This window comes from Mycosarcoma maydis, chromosome 4, assembly GCF_000328475.2.
Source record: "Mycosarcoma maydis chromosome 4, whole genome shotgun sequence".
NCBI classification, from domain to species: Eukaryota; Fungi; Basidiomycota; class Ustilaginomycetes; order Ustilaginales; genus Mycosarcoma; species Mycosarcoma maydis.
In genome coordinates this window covers 563,315-580,776 of record NC_026481.1, presented here as the reverse complement: position 1 = coordinate 580,776, position 17,462 = coordinate 563,315, and the positions used below count along the sequence as shown (strand labels likewise).

At 51.9% G+C, this 17,462-nt stretch overlaps 4 protein-coding genes and 1 non-coding gene across 5 annotated transcripts; 3 read left to right on the top strand and 2 right to left on the bottom strand.

Moving 5' to 3' along the window:
• Positions 1–80: 80 nt before the first annotated feature.
• On the bottom strand, positions 81–3,233 carry UMAG_06269 (uncharacterized protein; the record flags this gene model as incomplete). Its single annotated transcript, XM_011389978.1, has 1 exon — positions 81–3,233. One exon carries the CDS (start codon positions 3,231–3,233, stop codon positions 81–83), a length of 3,153 nt encoding a protein of 1,050 aa, XP_011388280.1.
• Positions 3,234–4,145: 912 nt separating this feature from the next.
• Positions 4,146–6,083, top strand: UMAG_06268 (uncharacterized protein; the record flags this gene model as incomplete). The annotated part of the gene is made up of 1 exon (XM_011389977.1): positions 4,146–6,083. One exon carries the CDS (start codon positions 4,146–4,148, stop codon positions 6,081–6,083), a length of 1,938 nt encoding a protein of 645 aa, XP_011388279.1.
• Positions 6,084–6,923: 840 nt separating this feature from the next.
• Positions 6,924–7,355, bottom strand: UMAG_06267 (uncharacterized protein; the record flags this gene model as incomplete). The annotated part of the gene is made up of 1 exon (XM_011389976.1): positions 6,924–7,355. The coding sequence occupies one exon, from the start codon at positions 7,353–7,355 to the stop codon at positions 6,924–6,926; it is 432 nt and encodes a 143-aa protein (XP_011388278.1).
• Positions 7,356–10,122: 2,767 nt separating this feature from the next.
• UMAG_16215 lies at positions 10,123–11,581 on the top strand. Its single transcript, XR_897727.1, has one exon. It is a non-coding gene; the product is annotated as a 5S ribosomal RNA (ribosomal RNA).
• A 1,136-nt stretch (positions 11,582–12,717) lies between these two features.
• On the top strand, positions 12,718–16,548 carry UMAG_06265 (uncharacterized protein; the record flags this gene model as incomplete). Its single annotated transcript, XM_011389975.1, has 1 exon — positions 12,718–16,548. One exon carries the CDS (start codon positions 12,718–12,720, stop codon positions 16,546–16,548), a length of 3,831 nt encoding a protein of 1,276 aa, XP_011388277.1.
• Positions 16,549–17,462: the final 914 nt, after the last annotated feature.

Sequence of the window (17,462 nt, the reverse complement as noted above, 5' to 3'; positions counted from 1 at the left end):
GAATGGTAACAATGAGCAACGTGGGCAGCGCAGAGATCTTGTCGATCGAAAGCGAGAGCCGTGACCTGGATGTATCCCTATCACGAGCGCTCTTCGGTCGAAAACGGTAACAATGCCGGAGCCGATTCCGGGCTACGCTGATCGTCGCTTGTCGAGGCGCTAGTCACGGTGTGCTGCTCGTTGGCGTCGTGCGAGTTGGTGCCGAGGAGGCTGATCCTCCGAAAAGCGCGCTTCCACCCTTGATCCTGGCTGGTCTGTGGCGGCATCGGCTCGTTTTGCAACCACGTCGGCGATCGGAACGACTCAGGATCTTCGTCACCCGTGGTCTCGTGCGGCAGCGGCGGAAGAGCACTACCGTAGCCGGTCAAGGGCGAGTCGATCCGACCTGCATCCGAGGGCAAATGTGTCGAGCCTGCCGGTGGAGCTGGTAAAGAGTAGCTTTCGTCGCCCGCAACTGAGTTCTCGAGGATAGAGCTGTCAGCGTGACTACTGGTCCCACTGGTGGTGCGACTGTTCGAGGAGCTGCTGTGCAAAGACGAGGGGAATGGGTGACCCGAGCTGCTTTCCGCGGCAAGCTCGAGCGTCTGTTGAAGTTTTTCGGCTCGCTGCTGTCGAGCTCTCGAAGCAATGCCTTGCCCACCGTTGAGTTTAGTCAGGCTTGAGCCGCTTCCTGCCGACAGCTGGACGGCACGAGAGCGTTCTTCATCGCGATCAGCTGGTGTCGACGAAATGGCACGCTCAAACGCAGTGTCGGAGCTTCTGCCTGGAGTCGTCGACGCCTGCGACTGGGAATCGGATCTAGACGGACTCAAAACTGGATTCGAGCTTGCGCCGCCCACGACGCGCGAGAAGAAGGCTGCGAAACCTCCAGCACCAGGCGTCGCCGGGACACTCTGACGACGTCGCTCTCGCGGTCCTCGCGGTCCGGTAGGGCTCTGCACGAGCTGATGCTTGGGCGGTTGAATGCCACGCATAAGCAGCTCTTGTCGGATGCGCTCACGTTCGGCTACATCTTGCTCATCTTCAATCTCCTCGCTGGTTCGCAGCTTGCGAGCAGACCCATCGCGAGCTGGTATCAGCAGATTATCAGACTGCAGAGCCAAAGATCGCAAATTCGAAGTGGAATCTGGCGCATCGTTGGCGCTGCTTGCACCGCCGCCAAGGAAGGGCAAGCAGCGCCAATCGATCGAGGACGTGCGTTTGCTCTTTGGCGGAGCCTTTGTGCGAGAACCGCCCGAGCTAGCCCCATAGCCAAAGAGCCCGCCACCTTGACTGGAAGCGCGCGTGCTCGACACATTGCGCAACTCAGCTAGATTTTCTGTGCTGGCTCCTTTATTACGTTCTGGACTCTGACCGAGCTTGGCACGGGAAACCTTGTGGCGTGGACCTCGAACGGTACCACGATTCTCGACAGCAAGAATGTTTTCGTAGCCTTCGCGTGCGATGATGCGATCAATGATCTTGGAGATATAGAGGGTGAGAGCCTGATTGGCTTCGCGCAGCTCGCGAACCTCTTGCTGCAACTCGTTGATGCTGTCCGATACAGCACCGACTCGTTGACTAGTGCGCTTCTCTCGTGCCAATTGATCGCCGCTGGGACTGGCAGCCACGGAGTCGCTGGATGTATCTTCGAGTTCGGATGCCAAATTGGTTGCTGGTAAGAGGGTGCCGGAACCGGCGCGCCTTCGACGAGAGCTTTGAATTCGAGTGGACGGAGCCTTTGGTGTGTCGGGAACATCATCGACGTCGTCTTCGTCCTCCTCGGGGATGGTGCCGGGTGAGATGGAAGTGCTGCCGGACTGGTCATCATCATCGGTGTCATCGGTGCCCAAAGAGCCAGTCTCAGTGATGTAGTCATCGTCGTAGGGATCTTCAAGACCGTCCTGCGCGCGGAAACGTCGATTCGAGGCTCGTCGAATGCCACGAAGCATCGCACTCTCGTTGAGCAGTGCACCACTGAACGTCTTCTCTTGGAGAATGTCCATAAAGGTCTCATTCTGGTCGCGCAAGGTAGCGTTCTCGGCTCGAACATCCTTGAGCTCAGCCTGCAGGGTAGCCATGGTCTCTGAAAGCGATGAGTGGGACCTTTGAAGCGTAGAAAGTTCCTCGAGAAGGGCAGCCATGTCTCGCTCCTCGGCGAAGGAGGCAAGTCTGGCAGAACCGACACCAGCAGACATTTGCGATTGGCTAATGTGGCTAGGTGCGCTCTGCTCGTAGTCTACGGCTTCCTGTGATGACGTATCCTGGCCATTGAGCCGTGTATCGGAAGTCAGCTCTCGCGTGGTTGTAAGGGGCGACTCGAGGCCTGGTATGCCTGTGCTGGCCTTGATGGACGCGAGGCGATTAGTGATGCGCTCGTGCTCGCGAAGCAGTTCGTTATGACTGGAGAGAAGCTTGTCGTAGGCTGAGGCTTGTGTGGCTTTTTGCGATTTGAGGAGTGCCTCAGTGTCTTGGTAGTATTGACGCTCCTTGTCCATGGTGGCTGTTTGATCGAGGTAGCGTCTCTCGGCATCGTTGCGACTTTTTTCGGTCTCGGAGAGCTGTTTGCGGAGGCGCTCGATGATCTGCATGGTGGAATAGACTTCGCCCTCCATGCGCTCCTGGTCGGCCATGACCTCGTCGATCCTCTCCTCCCTCTGCTTGACAAGCAACTGCAGTGAGTTTACCTGAGATTCGGCCTTGGCCAATTGCTGAGTCAAGCAAGTGGCAGAATCGTGCAAGGTCTCATTCTGGAGTACTTGGCTGTCGAGCTGAGCCTCGATCTCATCCATTTGCACCTTTGCGCGTCCAAGAGCAACAACGAGGTCATCCCGATCTAAACCCTCGAGCGCTCTTTCGATCTCCTCCTTGGGGATGTCTGCTGTAGCGCCAATGGAGCGAACGCTGCGCACCGAAGTGCCCGAGACTGTTCTCTGTACTGCCATCTTTTCAGGAGATGCAGTTCCACAGGCTTCAAGATGTGCTCGATCGTCATTGTGGCTGTTTGCAGTCGCCTGTGAGTCGTGCGAACTTTCCAGCTCGTCTTTGGTACCCCTCGGTTGGCGAGGAGCAATGCTGGCCGTGTTCGCAGCAGCAGCTGCTTCGGACATTGGCAATGATGGCCTGGCGAGCGATGCTGTTGCTCTGTTACTACGGTTTCTGGGTGGAAGGGGTCGAGAAGCGCCAAGTTTGTTGGATAGGTTTTGGTGCGACTCAGCCTCGGGTAAGAGCTGGCGCGGCTCATCGTCCGTCATGGTGAAATAGAGAAAGCATGCGGTTTGCCGTCAAGCTGCAGCGATCTGCGAATTGCCAATGTGATCGTGTGGGTGTACAGACGAGAGGCGGCGACTCATAGAGTAAGTCACGAGCTCATGAGCCACGAGGGTTGTCAATATACATGCATTCGTCATTCACGATCAAGTGCGTTGGAGCGTTGGAGCGTGCACATGCCTGCCTTGGCCGCGTGCGTCGTGCGTGTTGCCAATAAAGAGTCACAGAGTGTGAGACTCGTCCTGAATGCCACGAATCTCCCGATTCATCACCGATGTGACGCAATTTGGTCTCGCGATTCTTCAACAGAAAATCACAATCGTGAATATCACACAATCACGAATATTACGAAACGTAAATTGTGGAACGCGAATCACGTCACAAATGTCACGTTTGCTGCACGATGCACCTGCTGTATGCGGCAAAGCAATCGTGAATCCAGAATCAGTCACGAGTCTCTATGGCACGACGCACAACGCACAACCATGGAAAAGGAAACCAAAACCAGGCAGCGTTTCAATACACTCAACACTAAACAATCACGAATAAATATGCGCATGATTTAAATATAATATATAACTAGTTATACGTAATATTTATTTCACGATTCATTGGGTCAAGGCCAAGTGTGGAAAGCTTAGAGACGCTGAGTGATGATTTGGCGCAGTCAAAGACGACAAATCCAAGAAAGCTACAACTTGTAGCGTGAAGGTGCACGTTTTCTTACTCGCGACTTTGTGACTTGGATCTCCCAAAGCGCTTCCGTCAGCGATTCACGATTGATTTCGTGTTTGATTACACTTCTTGGTTCTTTCTTGCCTTGTCACCATCCCTCCTCTTTCGCCTTCCGTTCACGGTTCACATATCAAGCTCGACGTCCAACTCGGCCTTTCGATATGGACTTGGTGGCGGCTCGTACCGCCGGCTCAGCGCGGATCGGCTCGTCTCGGCATGTTGTTACTGCTAGCTCAATGCAGTATCGCGCACAGCCTTTTGTCAAACTTGCCATTGTTGCGTTGACGGCTTTGGTGCATCTCATCGCACCGGTACTCTCAGCTCCCTTCTCCTTCGCAACACCGTATCTTTCAACCGCATCCGATGCGTCGGGAGCTTCACATCCCCATCACGATGGCGACGATCCTGTCAGCGACGATCCGCTCAAACTTACCATCGACATTCTCACCATCGCTGCGCTTGTCGTGCTCGGTGGTATCTTTGCAGGCCTCACTCTTGGGCTCATGGGCCTTGACATGGTCAATCTTCAGGTATTAGCCTCCTCTGGCTCTGACAAGGAACGCAAGCACGCCACAAAGGTGCTCAAGCTTCTTGAAAAAGGTCGTCACTGGGTGCTCGTCGTCTTGCTTCTCGGAAACGTCATCGTCAACGAGACCCTGCCCGTCTTTCTTTCCGACTTTGGCGGTGGTCTCGCAGCCGTACTCTCTTCCACCTTGCTCATCGTCATCTTTGGAGAAATCGTCCCGCAAAGCATCTGCGCACGTTACGGTCTCGCTATCGGCGCCTTTTGCGCACCCATGGTTCATGCCACCATGCTCATCCTCGCTCCCATCGCCTGGCCAACTGCCAAGTTCCTTGACTGGTGTCTCGGCGAAGAGCACGGCACCACCTACCGCAAAGCCGAGCTCAAGACTTTTGTATCACTTCACCAGCAGATAGGAACCGAGCACTTGCACGAAGACGAAGTCACCATTATCCGCGCTGTACTCGAGCTCAACGATAAGACCGTTCGCGACGTCATGACCCCAATCGAAGATGTCTATATCATGTCGAGCGATACCATCCTTGACGAGGAAGGCGTAGCCAAACTGGTTCGATCCGGCTATTCGCGTGTACCCGTGCACGAACCGGGCAAGAAGGATGCCATTGTCGGTATGCTATTGGTCAAAAACCTCATCCAGTATGATCCTGAGGACGCTCTAGCCGTGTCGAGCTTCCATCTCACTCCGCTTCCCGAGGCCAGTTGCGATCTCACGCTCCTCGACTGTCTCAACTACTTCCAGCAAGGTCGCAGTCACATGATTCTCGTCTCGACTCACCCTGGCGAGTCGCGCGGTGCGCTCGGCGTTGTCACGCTCGAGGATGTCATCGAAGAGATGATTGGAGAAGAAATCGTTGACGAAACTGACATCTATGTTGACGTACACAACAAGATCAAGGTCGTCCGAAATCGTCAGGCTGCCAATAGTGCCGGTCAGAACTGGCAGCCCCTCATTCGCGGTATCATTGAGCGACGTCGAAAGCTCGGCGGTCCTATGAAGGCACCCCTCCGCAGCAGCTACGGCACCATTGGCATCATGGACAACGATCTCGGCGCCAGAAACGACGCAAAGTACGGACTACCCAACAGCAAAGTTCGTGCCGTCGACAAAGTGGCCATTAAGCGACCAGGATCACCTAATTCGTTTGCCAGCATCTCTCGCAAAGCCTCCGGCTCATACGAGCCAAATACTCCCATGCGGCGCGAGAGCACCTCTTCCGTCGCCACGTCCGTGGACGGTCTCAACTATCAAGATTTGCATCGTGCTGCGCTCAGCAACCAAACTTCCGGCAGCGTTCAGAACTCCTACTCAGAACCTTTTATTGTCGAGGTCGGCAGTCAGGATCGTACACCTCACATCGTCAGGATATCCGACATCCAAGAATATCCTGGTGCAGAAGAGCGAGCCAGAAAAGAAGACGAAAGGCACCAACATCAGTCTGCCAATGATATTCGCAACGGTGACTTTATTAACGATGACGCTGCCGAGAACGATGAAAGTGGAGAGAGACGACCTTTGCTGGACGGCATCAAAAGGGTATCTGGGCGGTCCAATTAGTTTTTCGTCGAGTATCACATGGATGCTCCTAAGACCTCGGCGTCATCTTTGACAATTTTCACGAAGCATCCTTCGACGGATTCGACAATTGAATTGTTACACCATGACCAACATCCGGAAGAAGCTAAGCTCAACCAACGTTAAACGTACATCACCAGAGGCAAGATGGGTATACCAACGTTCACACATACTGTACTGCCTCGTGCAGTGATCTGTACGCGACACATAGATGTTGCTCCTTGCTGACTCAGCCATCAGCCACGGTGCAGTGTCAGGAAGGCTGTCACGCTTCACACATTCAGAGAAGCTCCGGCCTGGTGCGCATCAATGCAGCCTTGACTGACCTCTTCACAGAAAAAACCAGCCGAAATAAGTATGACGTATCCGTCCTCGAGATCTTCCGGGCCACACAACCGCAAGCATGTGCACAGGAATTGTAGTGATACATAATAGCCAATAGCGTCCACGATCGAATACGACACTGCCCTGGTAGCAATAAATGAAAAGGTTGTAAAGAACAGGGAGACGACATGGACATTGAAAGTCTTGCCAAGGACAACAATGCTAAGCACACCGCTCGCCATAAGGGCGGACGGCTCCCAAACCCTTCGTGCTTTGTTCCAGTTGACATACAAGATCGGTCGCACCGCATGTCGGGTCACTAGATTGGAGCCTTGTAGCCAGGCAGGATAACAACTAGGTCTTCCTCATCAGTTGATATGCAGAGACCGCCGGTTGCGCTAGCTTACAACAGTTGACTAGCAGGGGCCAAGATCCGCTTAGTGCATGTTTCAGGGCAGATGGGCATGCTGTGGTCGTTGATCCTGTGAAAGCTATCCCTCAATTCAAGGATCCCGTGTTCTGATCAAGTGAGTCCTGGTAATGGTCTCCAATTCGGGGAGAAGGAGCACCAAACGTCCTTTTCGGACTTGGCGTCTTCACTTCTGGGTTTGTCGTAGATGGAATTTCCGGGGATAATAATCTTGGCCTCGCAAATCTTTGATTCGGTGACCGAGCCATTTGCAGAAGGGAATACCTGGATTTTCCCTTCTTGCCTGAGGTCTTGGCGCTTGCGGACTTGCCTGACGGTTCGTTGCTCTCATCGCTCTCACCCTTGCTGGTGACCTTGGCTTGTGCCGGCTGTGCGTCGAGCTTCTCAATAATGTGATTTTCGATCATTCTCTGCTCGTTGATGACTGCATCGGCTAGTTTGTCGAAAGTACCGATATCGCGTGTTGTAACTATCTTATACCGGTATGTCGGATCGTGCATCTCTGGAGAGTTGTAGCGATGTACAAGCAGTTGTCAATTGTGAGATGCCAAAAAATTCGCTCTCGCTTTCAGTTTCGATCGGATGTCCGTAACGAGTTTATGGACATTAATGCCGTGCATCTTGGTGTCGTCGAGTTGGCTGTTGAGCTGCCATTGTCTGGTCAGCAAGCATGTTGACGGAAAAATCAAAGCCTGATGATGGCGCTTGGCCGGTGGGCATTGACATTCACGATTGTCTGCTGTAACATCACGCATGTGGCTGAAAGGAGACGGCACTGGTCACATTCACGATTTACACACACGCTCATAGGCAAAAAAAGGTTTACGTGCAACAAACTATGGGAAAACCCGGAAATCGTGAATATCGTGAATTCCCTGAGGCTGAACTCCTGCACAACGACAACAAAGATGCATCAATTACATCGACGACCTGGCCACTGCAGCTATGGACGTCTGATCTCCGAGTTTCGAAACCACACATATCACTATGGTATATCGGTCAGGACATTGGAATCCGACGTTCTCAGCAAAATTGCAAGCTGACATAGGGGTCGAATTTAGGACCCTCTGCATAGCCCTCATTCACAAGCAAGAACGGCATCATGATCTTTGCTTTCACGAAAAAGTTAAACGCACTCGAATTGCCTGGCGACATCAAGAGATAGATCACGTTCATCAACAAACCAGCAACTGAAGCCAGCGATCTCCGATATCTTTATCTTATAATAGGAGCCGAATACGAGGCTCTCTGCGCAGCTCCGGCTAAGAAGCAAGAAATATATTGTGCTCTTGTCAGCCGCTCAGAGCACGCCTGTACTGTCACCGCTGAGAATGACTCTTCCGGCTGACTCCGCCGCAGCGGGCCGAGCAACGTCTCAAACACCGACATTGATACAACTCATCGTCGCGACTGAATCATCTCTCTATACGGCCCATATCACACGTTTGGTTGTCGTGACAACGCTTCAGGGGCATGTCGTACTTTCAACTGTCGTTGTCAATGGATAGCAGGGACTTACACAGGTAAAAAGTGCCACTGTCGACAACAGAAATCTGCATGCTATCGTGTGATTTGATGTGTGTCGCACCCGTACGCCCAAGGCAAGATGACTAAGAAGGTAACAGCTGGAGTTGAGGAAAGGGAGGAGGCTTAGAGGCTAACTACAGGCTAAAGAGCAATCAGTGGCGCGCCAGGCGCTGATGATTGCGAAAAAGGAAAGAAATTACAGGATGCCAAGTTGTGCGTGGTGCACGGTGCTGAGGAGACTTTTTTCTTTCTGTTTTCATACACCGACCCAAGCCTAAAGAGGCTTATGGGGAGGTCAAGAGTCGATACAGGCGGAAGGCAGGTAGGTCAAATAGAGGGGCAATGTGTTGCACGAAAAACTCCACCCCTGCTTGTCCATGATGCATGAGTGGGTCCGAACGACGTCTCGGCCGGTGGGCCGTGCTGCCTGACATTTTTGTTTGAAGTGGTTTGGTCATGATGCTGAGGAGACAGTCGCGAATCGTGAATGCTCATGTTTTCTCCACCCTTCACTACTCGTGACTATCATGAAGAGAAAAAAAAAACATGAAGCGTGAGCGCCCCACCTTCTGGCGGGTATGAAGGGATGGCACTCTTTTTGATCCGGTTTGGCAGACTCCTATACCCTGGGATATATGAAAGGGGGCGAGCAAAGAACAGCTTGGGCGACGAACGCGTGTGCAAACACGATTTCCAGCTCAGGTTGCGACGTGTGAGTCCCAATAGTCCGAGCGGTATAATTGAGACTCCACGGTAGGGGGCAGGCAAATCGAGTTTACTCTTTCTTTGTCTGTCCCTTCAACGTGAGATGTCCGATCGCTCGTGTGGCGCCTCACACAGAAATGGTGTTTTGTTTGCTTCGACTACTTCACCCACGCTTGCGCGGGTGGACTCTCGGAGTGGGGAAAGGATCATACTCGGTGTGGGAAGTCTCTGACGCACTTGCTGTTGAGCCACGCTGTGCCATCGCATCCGCTTGAGCCTTGCTCGCGGATTGCGGTGGTTCTGGCATTGAACTCCGGTTTATAGGCGCGAGGGGAACAAAAAACCCATCCATACTACCTGGAACCTCATCTTTGTGGTTTGTGTGCTCTTCCTCACGGAATGACTGCACCAAGCCATACAGGTGGATCCACGCGGCGCGGCTTCTGATCTGTTTCGACAGGACGGGGGCCGCTGCGAAAATTCTAATGTCGGGAGCCCCTGTGGGTTCTCGCAATGGCGAATGAGGTGAACATCCTTGCCGATGGCTAGTCCTAACGCATTTATGCTTCCACCAACTTCACACGGAGGTGCGGACGCTTTGGCGCTTTTTTCTCGGAACTAGCTCCATCGCATCTAGCCTCCACCGAGGGGTGGCCTAAGCTACGTTTTGCAAACACCTTTGAGCAAGAAGAGATTCTTGCTTCGAAGGCTTGCAAACACGTATGCTTGGTTCTTCACTCCAGAGCAAAGTGGGATCGGAGAGATAGGAGGGCAACGTTTGGATCTTTGGCTTGGCAGTCCTTCGCCTTGTGCGCAGGGCCAGTCAGGCCAGCCAGTGAAGCGCTGATCCAGCTTTCTCTGCGTTTATTTCCATAACGCAGTGACTGCTAAACGCTTTTGTTGAAAAACACGGTCGATGGAACGTCTTGCCCTTTTCTTGGAAGAGGGGGAGGCGCAACATCGATTCGGCCGTTCGAAGCTGCTCTGCTCTGCTTTGCAGGCAGGGGGGTGGAGAGAGGTCGGAAAGACTTAGTTACCTGGTTGATTCTGCCAGTAGTCATATGCTTGTCTCAAAGATTAAGCCATGCATGTCTAAGTATACGCAAATTATACTGTGAAACTGCGAATGGCTCATTAAATCAGTTATAGTTTATTTGATGTTTCTTGCTACATGGATAACTGTGGTAATTCTAGAGCTAATACATGCGTAAAAAGCCCCGACTTCTGGAAGGGGTGTATTTATTAGATAAAAACCATCCTCCTCGGAGTTTGGTGATTCATAATAACTTCTCGAATCGCACGGCCTTGTGCTGGCGATGCTTCATTCAAATATCTGCCCTATCAACTGTCGATGGTAGGATAGAGGCCTACCATGGTTGCAACGGGTAACGGGGAATAAGGGTTCGATTCCGGAGAGGGAGCCTGAGAAACGGCTACCACATCCAAGGAAGGCAGCAGGCGCGCAAATTACCCAATCCCGACACGGGGAGGTAGTGACAATAAATAACAATGCAGGGCCCTTTTGGGTCTTGTAATTGGAATGAGTACAATTTAAATCCCTTAACGAGGAACGATTGGAGGAGCAAGTCTGGTGCCAGCAGCCGCGGTAATTCCAGCCCCAATAGCGTATATTAAAGTTCCCCTCGGGGCCTGAGTATATTTTTGTTTACAGTTTATTAACTCAGGAGGGCATTGCCCTAAAGCGTTCAGACTTTATTTTTCAAACGAGCTAAACGTGAAACAGACCCACCTTGTCGTGGTCGAGGGGCCCGAGCACGATTTAAAGATCGGCCGCTAAGAGGTCATAAAAGCTGTAACCTACCCAAAGGGAGCCTCTTTTAACTTGGGCCTAAAACCCCCAAGTCTCAAGATGACCCCTAAAACTACCAAAGCGGCGAAAGCTGCTCCTACCTTGATTATTCCGGGGGTGGCAAACTCGAACAGACTGGTTTTAGGACCAGAGAGCTCGACTGCCTCCGGGTCGATCGCAACTAGGGCCCGAAGAAGAAGGGTGCAAACGAAAGCTGGAGTTGCACCGGAAGGGGGGGCCTCAGGCCAAGAGGGTACAGGAACACCCAGTGCTGATCCGCTTGCACAAAGCGAACGGCCTGCAATCCTTGCTATCGCCTCCTCCGATGCTGAGGAAGACCCGTCTTCCAACCCCGATGCTGAGTATGAACCCTCCGACGGCTCAATCCCTGAAGCTGAACTGACGACTTCGATCGACAACCTCTCAAAATCGACGACCAGTCTTATGGTTCGGGACGATATGGCTGTAGACCAACCTTCGACCAAACCTTCGACTCGCGCGTCATCAAGCTCTACGCCGAATGGTGCCCTGCCCTCGAATGACCTAACGATCATCGAGCAGGAGGACTGGGCCGAGGAAGTATCTATTGCGGAAGCGAAGATCTCCCGAGCCAAGGCCAGAAAAGCCATGCGAAAAGAAAAGGCGTTACAACTTAAGGCGGCCAAATTGGCAGCACTCGAAGCGGACCGACTGGCTGGAAAGCCTCCGCCGCGACAGTGTCTTCGTTGTAAAACCCTTCACTGGGAACAAACGCCTTGCCCGCCAGAACTCGCCACTGCCCCTGAACAGGCGGCAGCCCGAACTAAGACCTCGTCCGCCGGCAAACACAAACGAGATGAGGTCGAGAACTCGAGTCACAAAGGAGGCCCTGGAAAGGGTAAGGGGAGGATCTCCAACGTAGCGATCAATGATGACGTTACGGTGAGAGCCATCGCTGGGCGTTCTTCTGCGCCCAAGAAAGTCCCCCCCGAGTTCCAGGATGGCACACATTGCTACCTGAACCTCCCCAGTTTCTCACCCTTATGGCACAAAGGTAAACCCTTGGAAAAAGGGTTCACCGTTCGGGAAATCGTGCTGGCAATGCGAGCTGTGGGGCTTATGCCCATCCACGCTAAGAACCTGGGTGCCACTCTTAAGTGGCTGATTCAATTCCCCTCAGTTTCGGACGCGGAGAAAGCCGTAAAGAAGCCCTTCATCCTTCGGGACATAAGGGTGACCCTCACTCCCTTCTATAGTGAGGGTCCACGATACTTCCTCTGCAAAACTAAGGGGTTCATCACATGGAATGATCTGATCAAGAGCGTCCATGAATATGCCCCAAATGCCCAATTCAAACTGAAAGGGGAGGAGATATGTGGATGTGGCGGCGATAAATGTCTTCTGATATTTGCGCAACCGCAGACTTTTGCACGCATCTCTCTCATCTTTAAAAATGCCGAGTTCACTGTCGCGTTCACCCCGGTCGGTCAGTTGCCCCCCTGCGCTATTTGCGAGGAGGCACACAGCCCGATTAGTTGTCCTTGTTTAGTTCCTGTACCTAGCCCGCCTGATGCTGATAGCTACTATAGTAACTCGATCGCGTAAAAATGCCGAATATTCCGAATTTTATTTTTATTGCATCTGTGAATGTCAGATCGCTAATAAATGAACACCGCTTCCGAGAGATACTCCACTTCTTCAAAATGTTGAAATTGGACATCCTTTGTATCCAGGAAGCCCGCCTCTCCCAAACTCGAGCTGACCGCCTAAATGCTACATTCCCAGGCATGCGGCTGCTAATTAACCCAAACAATGGTGAACGCCCTGGTGGAGTTGCAATCATGATCAATCCGAATACGGTGAGACTAAATGATGCAGAACTACCCAATGTCATGGGAGACTATTCTTCTGAGAATTTCCTCTATGATGCTGCTGGGCGCCTCCTTGTTGCTCGCCTAAATTGTTCTGGCCAACAATTGAATATCGCGTGTGTATATGTCCCAGCTGATAGCACTGAGCGCTCTGCTTGGCTGGAAAACACAACAGATCTCTTGGTCTCGCTTGAGGGTCGCCTCCTATGTGACATAGTAGGTGGCGACTGGAATATGGTTACACATATCCAGGACCACACCTCGACCAGAAGACCTAATCTCCAAGAAAGGCATCGTTTGTTAACGTTCCTCTCCTATCTAAATGACGAAACTGACCTCATAGATGGCTACCGGGAACACTTCCCGGATTCTATTATGTACACCCATACGGGTCCAAATAGCGCTGCCCGTCTTGACCGAATCTACGTAACGCCTGCTATTTCCTACCGCAGCTGCGAGTGGGATACCCACGTGTTGCCAAAATCCCTCAATCTTGACCACCTCATGGTTACAGCCAGAATCAAGCCTTATAGCCCCACTAAGCGCGGCCCTGGCCGATTCCGGTTTAAATGCAACCTCTTGAAGTCGCAACCTGTACAGGCACGCCTAACCGTGCTTGTAAACAAACTAAAGGAGAGCCCAGTGACCCCTGCTCGCTGGACCCTCCTTAAAAATGAGCTTGAGAGTACGCTTTCAGCCATCGTCCGTACCAAGTCCCAAGCCTTGACGAGTGCCCGCTTACGGGCCAAACGTCGCCGCACACGACTGTTACTTCGACGCCGCGCCTCTCCGAATCCCTCGCTTGAGCGAAAACTTGCTGCTGCCACAGTGAGAGAAAGTCAGCTGAACGAGTATGCAACCAAAGCTTTTGCTTATAGTGCAATGGCCAAGAACCGCCTACTTGGGGAAAAACCCACCAAGTGGTTTTACTCTCGCTGCTCCGCCTCCTCACTCTCGAATGTCTCAGCACTAAAATCGAGCCGCACCAACACGCTAGTGGAAAATCCTCAGGATCTCCCGGCTGTTGCAGCTGACTTTTACAAGTCTCTCTTCGCGGTACGTCTCACAAATCCCAGCAAGGGTCGCAACTTCATCGACCTCATGCCGAAACTCCCGAGGGCTCTGAGCGAATCCACATCTGTTCCCATAACCTCCACTGAGGTGAAAGCTGTACTTAAAGGGGCGGCTACGGGTAAGTCGCCTGGACCAGATGGTTTGCCAGTTGAGCTTTTTAAAGAAGTTTTCCAGTCTTCTTCGGATAATGCAGAAACCCTGTGCGAAGGTTTGGCCCAGCTCTTTAACTCCCTTCTACAGGGGGAACGAGCGGACGAATCTTTTTCGGTTGGAGTTCTCTCCATCCTGTACAAAAACAAAGGCTCCCCACAGGACCTTAAAAATTATCGACCCCTCACAGTAGCGAATTCGGATTACAAGCTGTTCACTGGTATCTTAGCCAAACGGCTCTGTTCTGCACTCAACGGGGTCGTTGGTCCGCACCAATACGCCTTCTTGCCAGGAAGGCTAATTGATGACAATATTCGACTGGTCCAATCCATCATTGACGAAAACCAAGGCTCTGAAACTGAAGGTGTCTACCTTCTCTTCATTGACCAAGAGAAAGCATATGATCGGGTTGACCACAAATTCCTCTGGCGGCTGCTGAAACAGGTTGGGCTCCCCGAACCTATTCGACACGCCATCAAAGCCCTGTATGCCAATGTCAAATTAAAAGTCATGGTTAATGGGTTCGCCAGCAAACCTTTTCCGGTCCGAAGTGGAGTACGGCAGGGAGACCCCCTCAGCTGTATTCTCTATGTCCTCTTCCTAGAACCACTTATCCGGAAAATACAAACCTCCGAAATTGAAGGAATCACCATCCCAAACTCCGCGCCCATAAAAGCTGTCTGCTATGCGGATGACACCGTGCTGGTCCTTAAAAACCAGACTGAGGTGGATCTCGCCCGTAGTATTCTGCAGGATTTCTGCGAAGGCACCGGCGCACAAATTAACTGGAATAAATCGAGTATCCTCAAGGTCGGGAATCCCCCACCAATTACTATACCTGAGGTCTCCTTCGTATCTCCTGATAACCCGTACTTCCACTTAGGCGTTCCTATAGGGACGAATACCGAAGTGCAAATACAAAACCTCTGGGATAGCGTACGCCTGACCTTTGAGACCATTGCCACTCGATGGTCCAAGGCTCACCTCTCGCTCAAAGGACGAATCATGGTGGCGAATAGCCTCATGTTCTCCATCCCTAGATACCACCTGAAATTTATCCCAATTAGTCCACAGACGCTTTCGTCGCTTGTGAAAATATATTATGACTTTATTTGGGACCAAAAATGGCTACATAAAATACACGACCTCCACGCCCTTCTCCCACCGGAAAAGGGTGGCATTGGCAGTTTTGACCTCAGTTGTGTGATCGAGGCACTCAGTGCCGAGGCAGTAGCAAAACTTGAATCTCGCGACGACTTACCTTGGGTGCAAATCCAACGAAGGCTGTTGGCGAAACTCCACACCCGCACACGGGGCGAAATCCTCTCTGTCATAACCCGACCGTGGGTTCAGCGGGTCTCGAGCCGTGATCTCAAGATGAGCGAACTTCCCTCGGGCATCCGTCATATGTGGATTCCTTGGCTCCGCCTTCTTAAATCTGATTCGGATACGATCTCCATTGGTCCACCTAAGACCAAGCAGGACGTGCTGAATATTAACTTCTGGTACCACCGCGATCTCACAGTCCGCCCTGGACAAGGCGCGCGTCGCTTCTCCAATTTCTCGTTTCGATTTTTGGCGGAGCTAGGTATCTCCTCAATCGGAGAGGTCTGGGATCCAGGGACAAGGACAGTTATACTGCCGGCTACCCTCCCTGCCTCCAAAACTCAAGCCATGACACAGGCGATTACGAATCTGATTCGTGACCTTCCTGCGCCTTGGCTAGAACTGCTAAATGATACCTCGTTATATACCTCCTCCACAAGCGACCAGCTCTGCCTGTCGCTGGGGAGCGGGGATCATAAAAAGATGGCCCCACTACATAAATTTCGCTTCCGTGAAATCTATCGCCAATTAGTGAGCCAAAAAACCAAGGAAGTGAACTACGATGCTCGGGTTCAACCAATCCTCCAAATTTACACGAACCATACCGGTAAACGGGGAAATTTAGCTATGATCTGGCGAGCAGCCAGGCATGAGTTCCTGACCCCAAAGCAGGGCGATCTCCTCTGGAGACTCCTGCACGCCAAGGTAAAAATCGGGCAAGACCTCCACTGGCTCCCTCGTGAGTCTCAGATCTGCCCTAATTGTATTATACCCTCTTCCATCGAACACCTCTGGATAGAGTGCCCTGCGGCACAACACCTTTGGTGTCTGGTACGAACCATATGGGACAAGGCCTGGGATATCACTGATCCGAATACAGCGAAACCGGCCTTCCCCCAAATTGAATCCCGACATGACCTAGCCTGCTGGCTGGCACTCGCGCCCGTATCTGACCGCTTCCACGCTCGCCGCTGGAAAGTACTTTTCGGAACGGCCGTGTGGTCAATCTGGATTTCCTATCTCCGCTGGAGCTATAGTGAAGATCTAACAGCCCTATTCCCAGCTTCAATCCGTGCGCTCTTCCTAACGCTGTTGCGCAACCGATTTCAAGAGGACCGCTTGTTGTCACTTAATTCGCTCTACACGAATAAGACCTACAATGTGGAAGCCTTCAAACTCACTTGGGGACAACCCCCCTCTACCGCTAGGGCTGCTATTTCCGTCATGGAAATTCTGCCACCTACCTCCTAAAATGTCCAAAACTGGGGACAAGCTATCCTGGTCGAGGTACCCTATAACACTCCACCACAAAGGATCTTGTCGGCAAATGTTCAACAGGGCACAGGCAGAAGGGTTCGATTCCCTGATGGGTCGGCATGGTTGCGTGCCCCACCCCTGTATAAAAAATTCTGGAAATCTCGATCCAATAGCGTATATTAAAGTTGTTGCAGTTAAAAAGCTCGTAGTTGAAGTTTGGTCTCGGACGCTGGGTCTGCTTAATTGCATGTACTTGACGGTCCGAGACTTCCTTCTTGGTGAACGGCCGCCCTCGGGTGGTCCGGAACCAGGACTATTACTTTGAAAAAATTAGAGTGTTCAAAGCAGGCCATAGGCCCGAATATATTAGCATGGAATAACAGAATAGGACGTGCGGTTCTATTTTGTTGGTTTCTAGAACTGCCGTAATGATTAAAAGGGACAGCCGGGGGCATTAGTATTTGCACGCTAGAGGTGAAATTCTTGGATTGTGCAAAGACTTCCTACTGCGAAAGCATTTGCCAAGAATGTTTTCATTAATCAAGAACGAAGGTTAGGGTATCGAAAACGATTAGATACCGTTGTAGTCTTAACAGTAAACTATGCCGACTCCGAATCGGTCGATGCTCATTTCACTGGCTCGATCGGCGCGGTACGAGAAATCAAAGTTTTTGGGTTCTGGGGGGAGTATGGTCGCAAGGCTGAAACTTAAAGAAATTGACGGAAGGGCACCACCAGGAGTAAACTTTCACAGCTAGCCGCAGTGTCTCTGCTCCAAAAAGCCGCCTGAAAGGGTCGGTGCGTGTTCCTATTTGAAATAATGGCTAGTCTGATGCGAATCAGGCGACACATCCAAATTGCGGGAAACTCCTTAGAGCTCTAGCTACCGCGGCCCCATCGGAGATTAG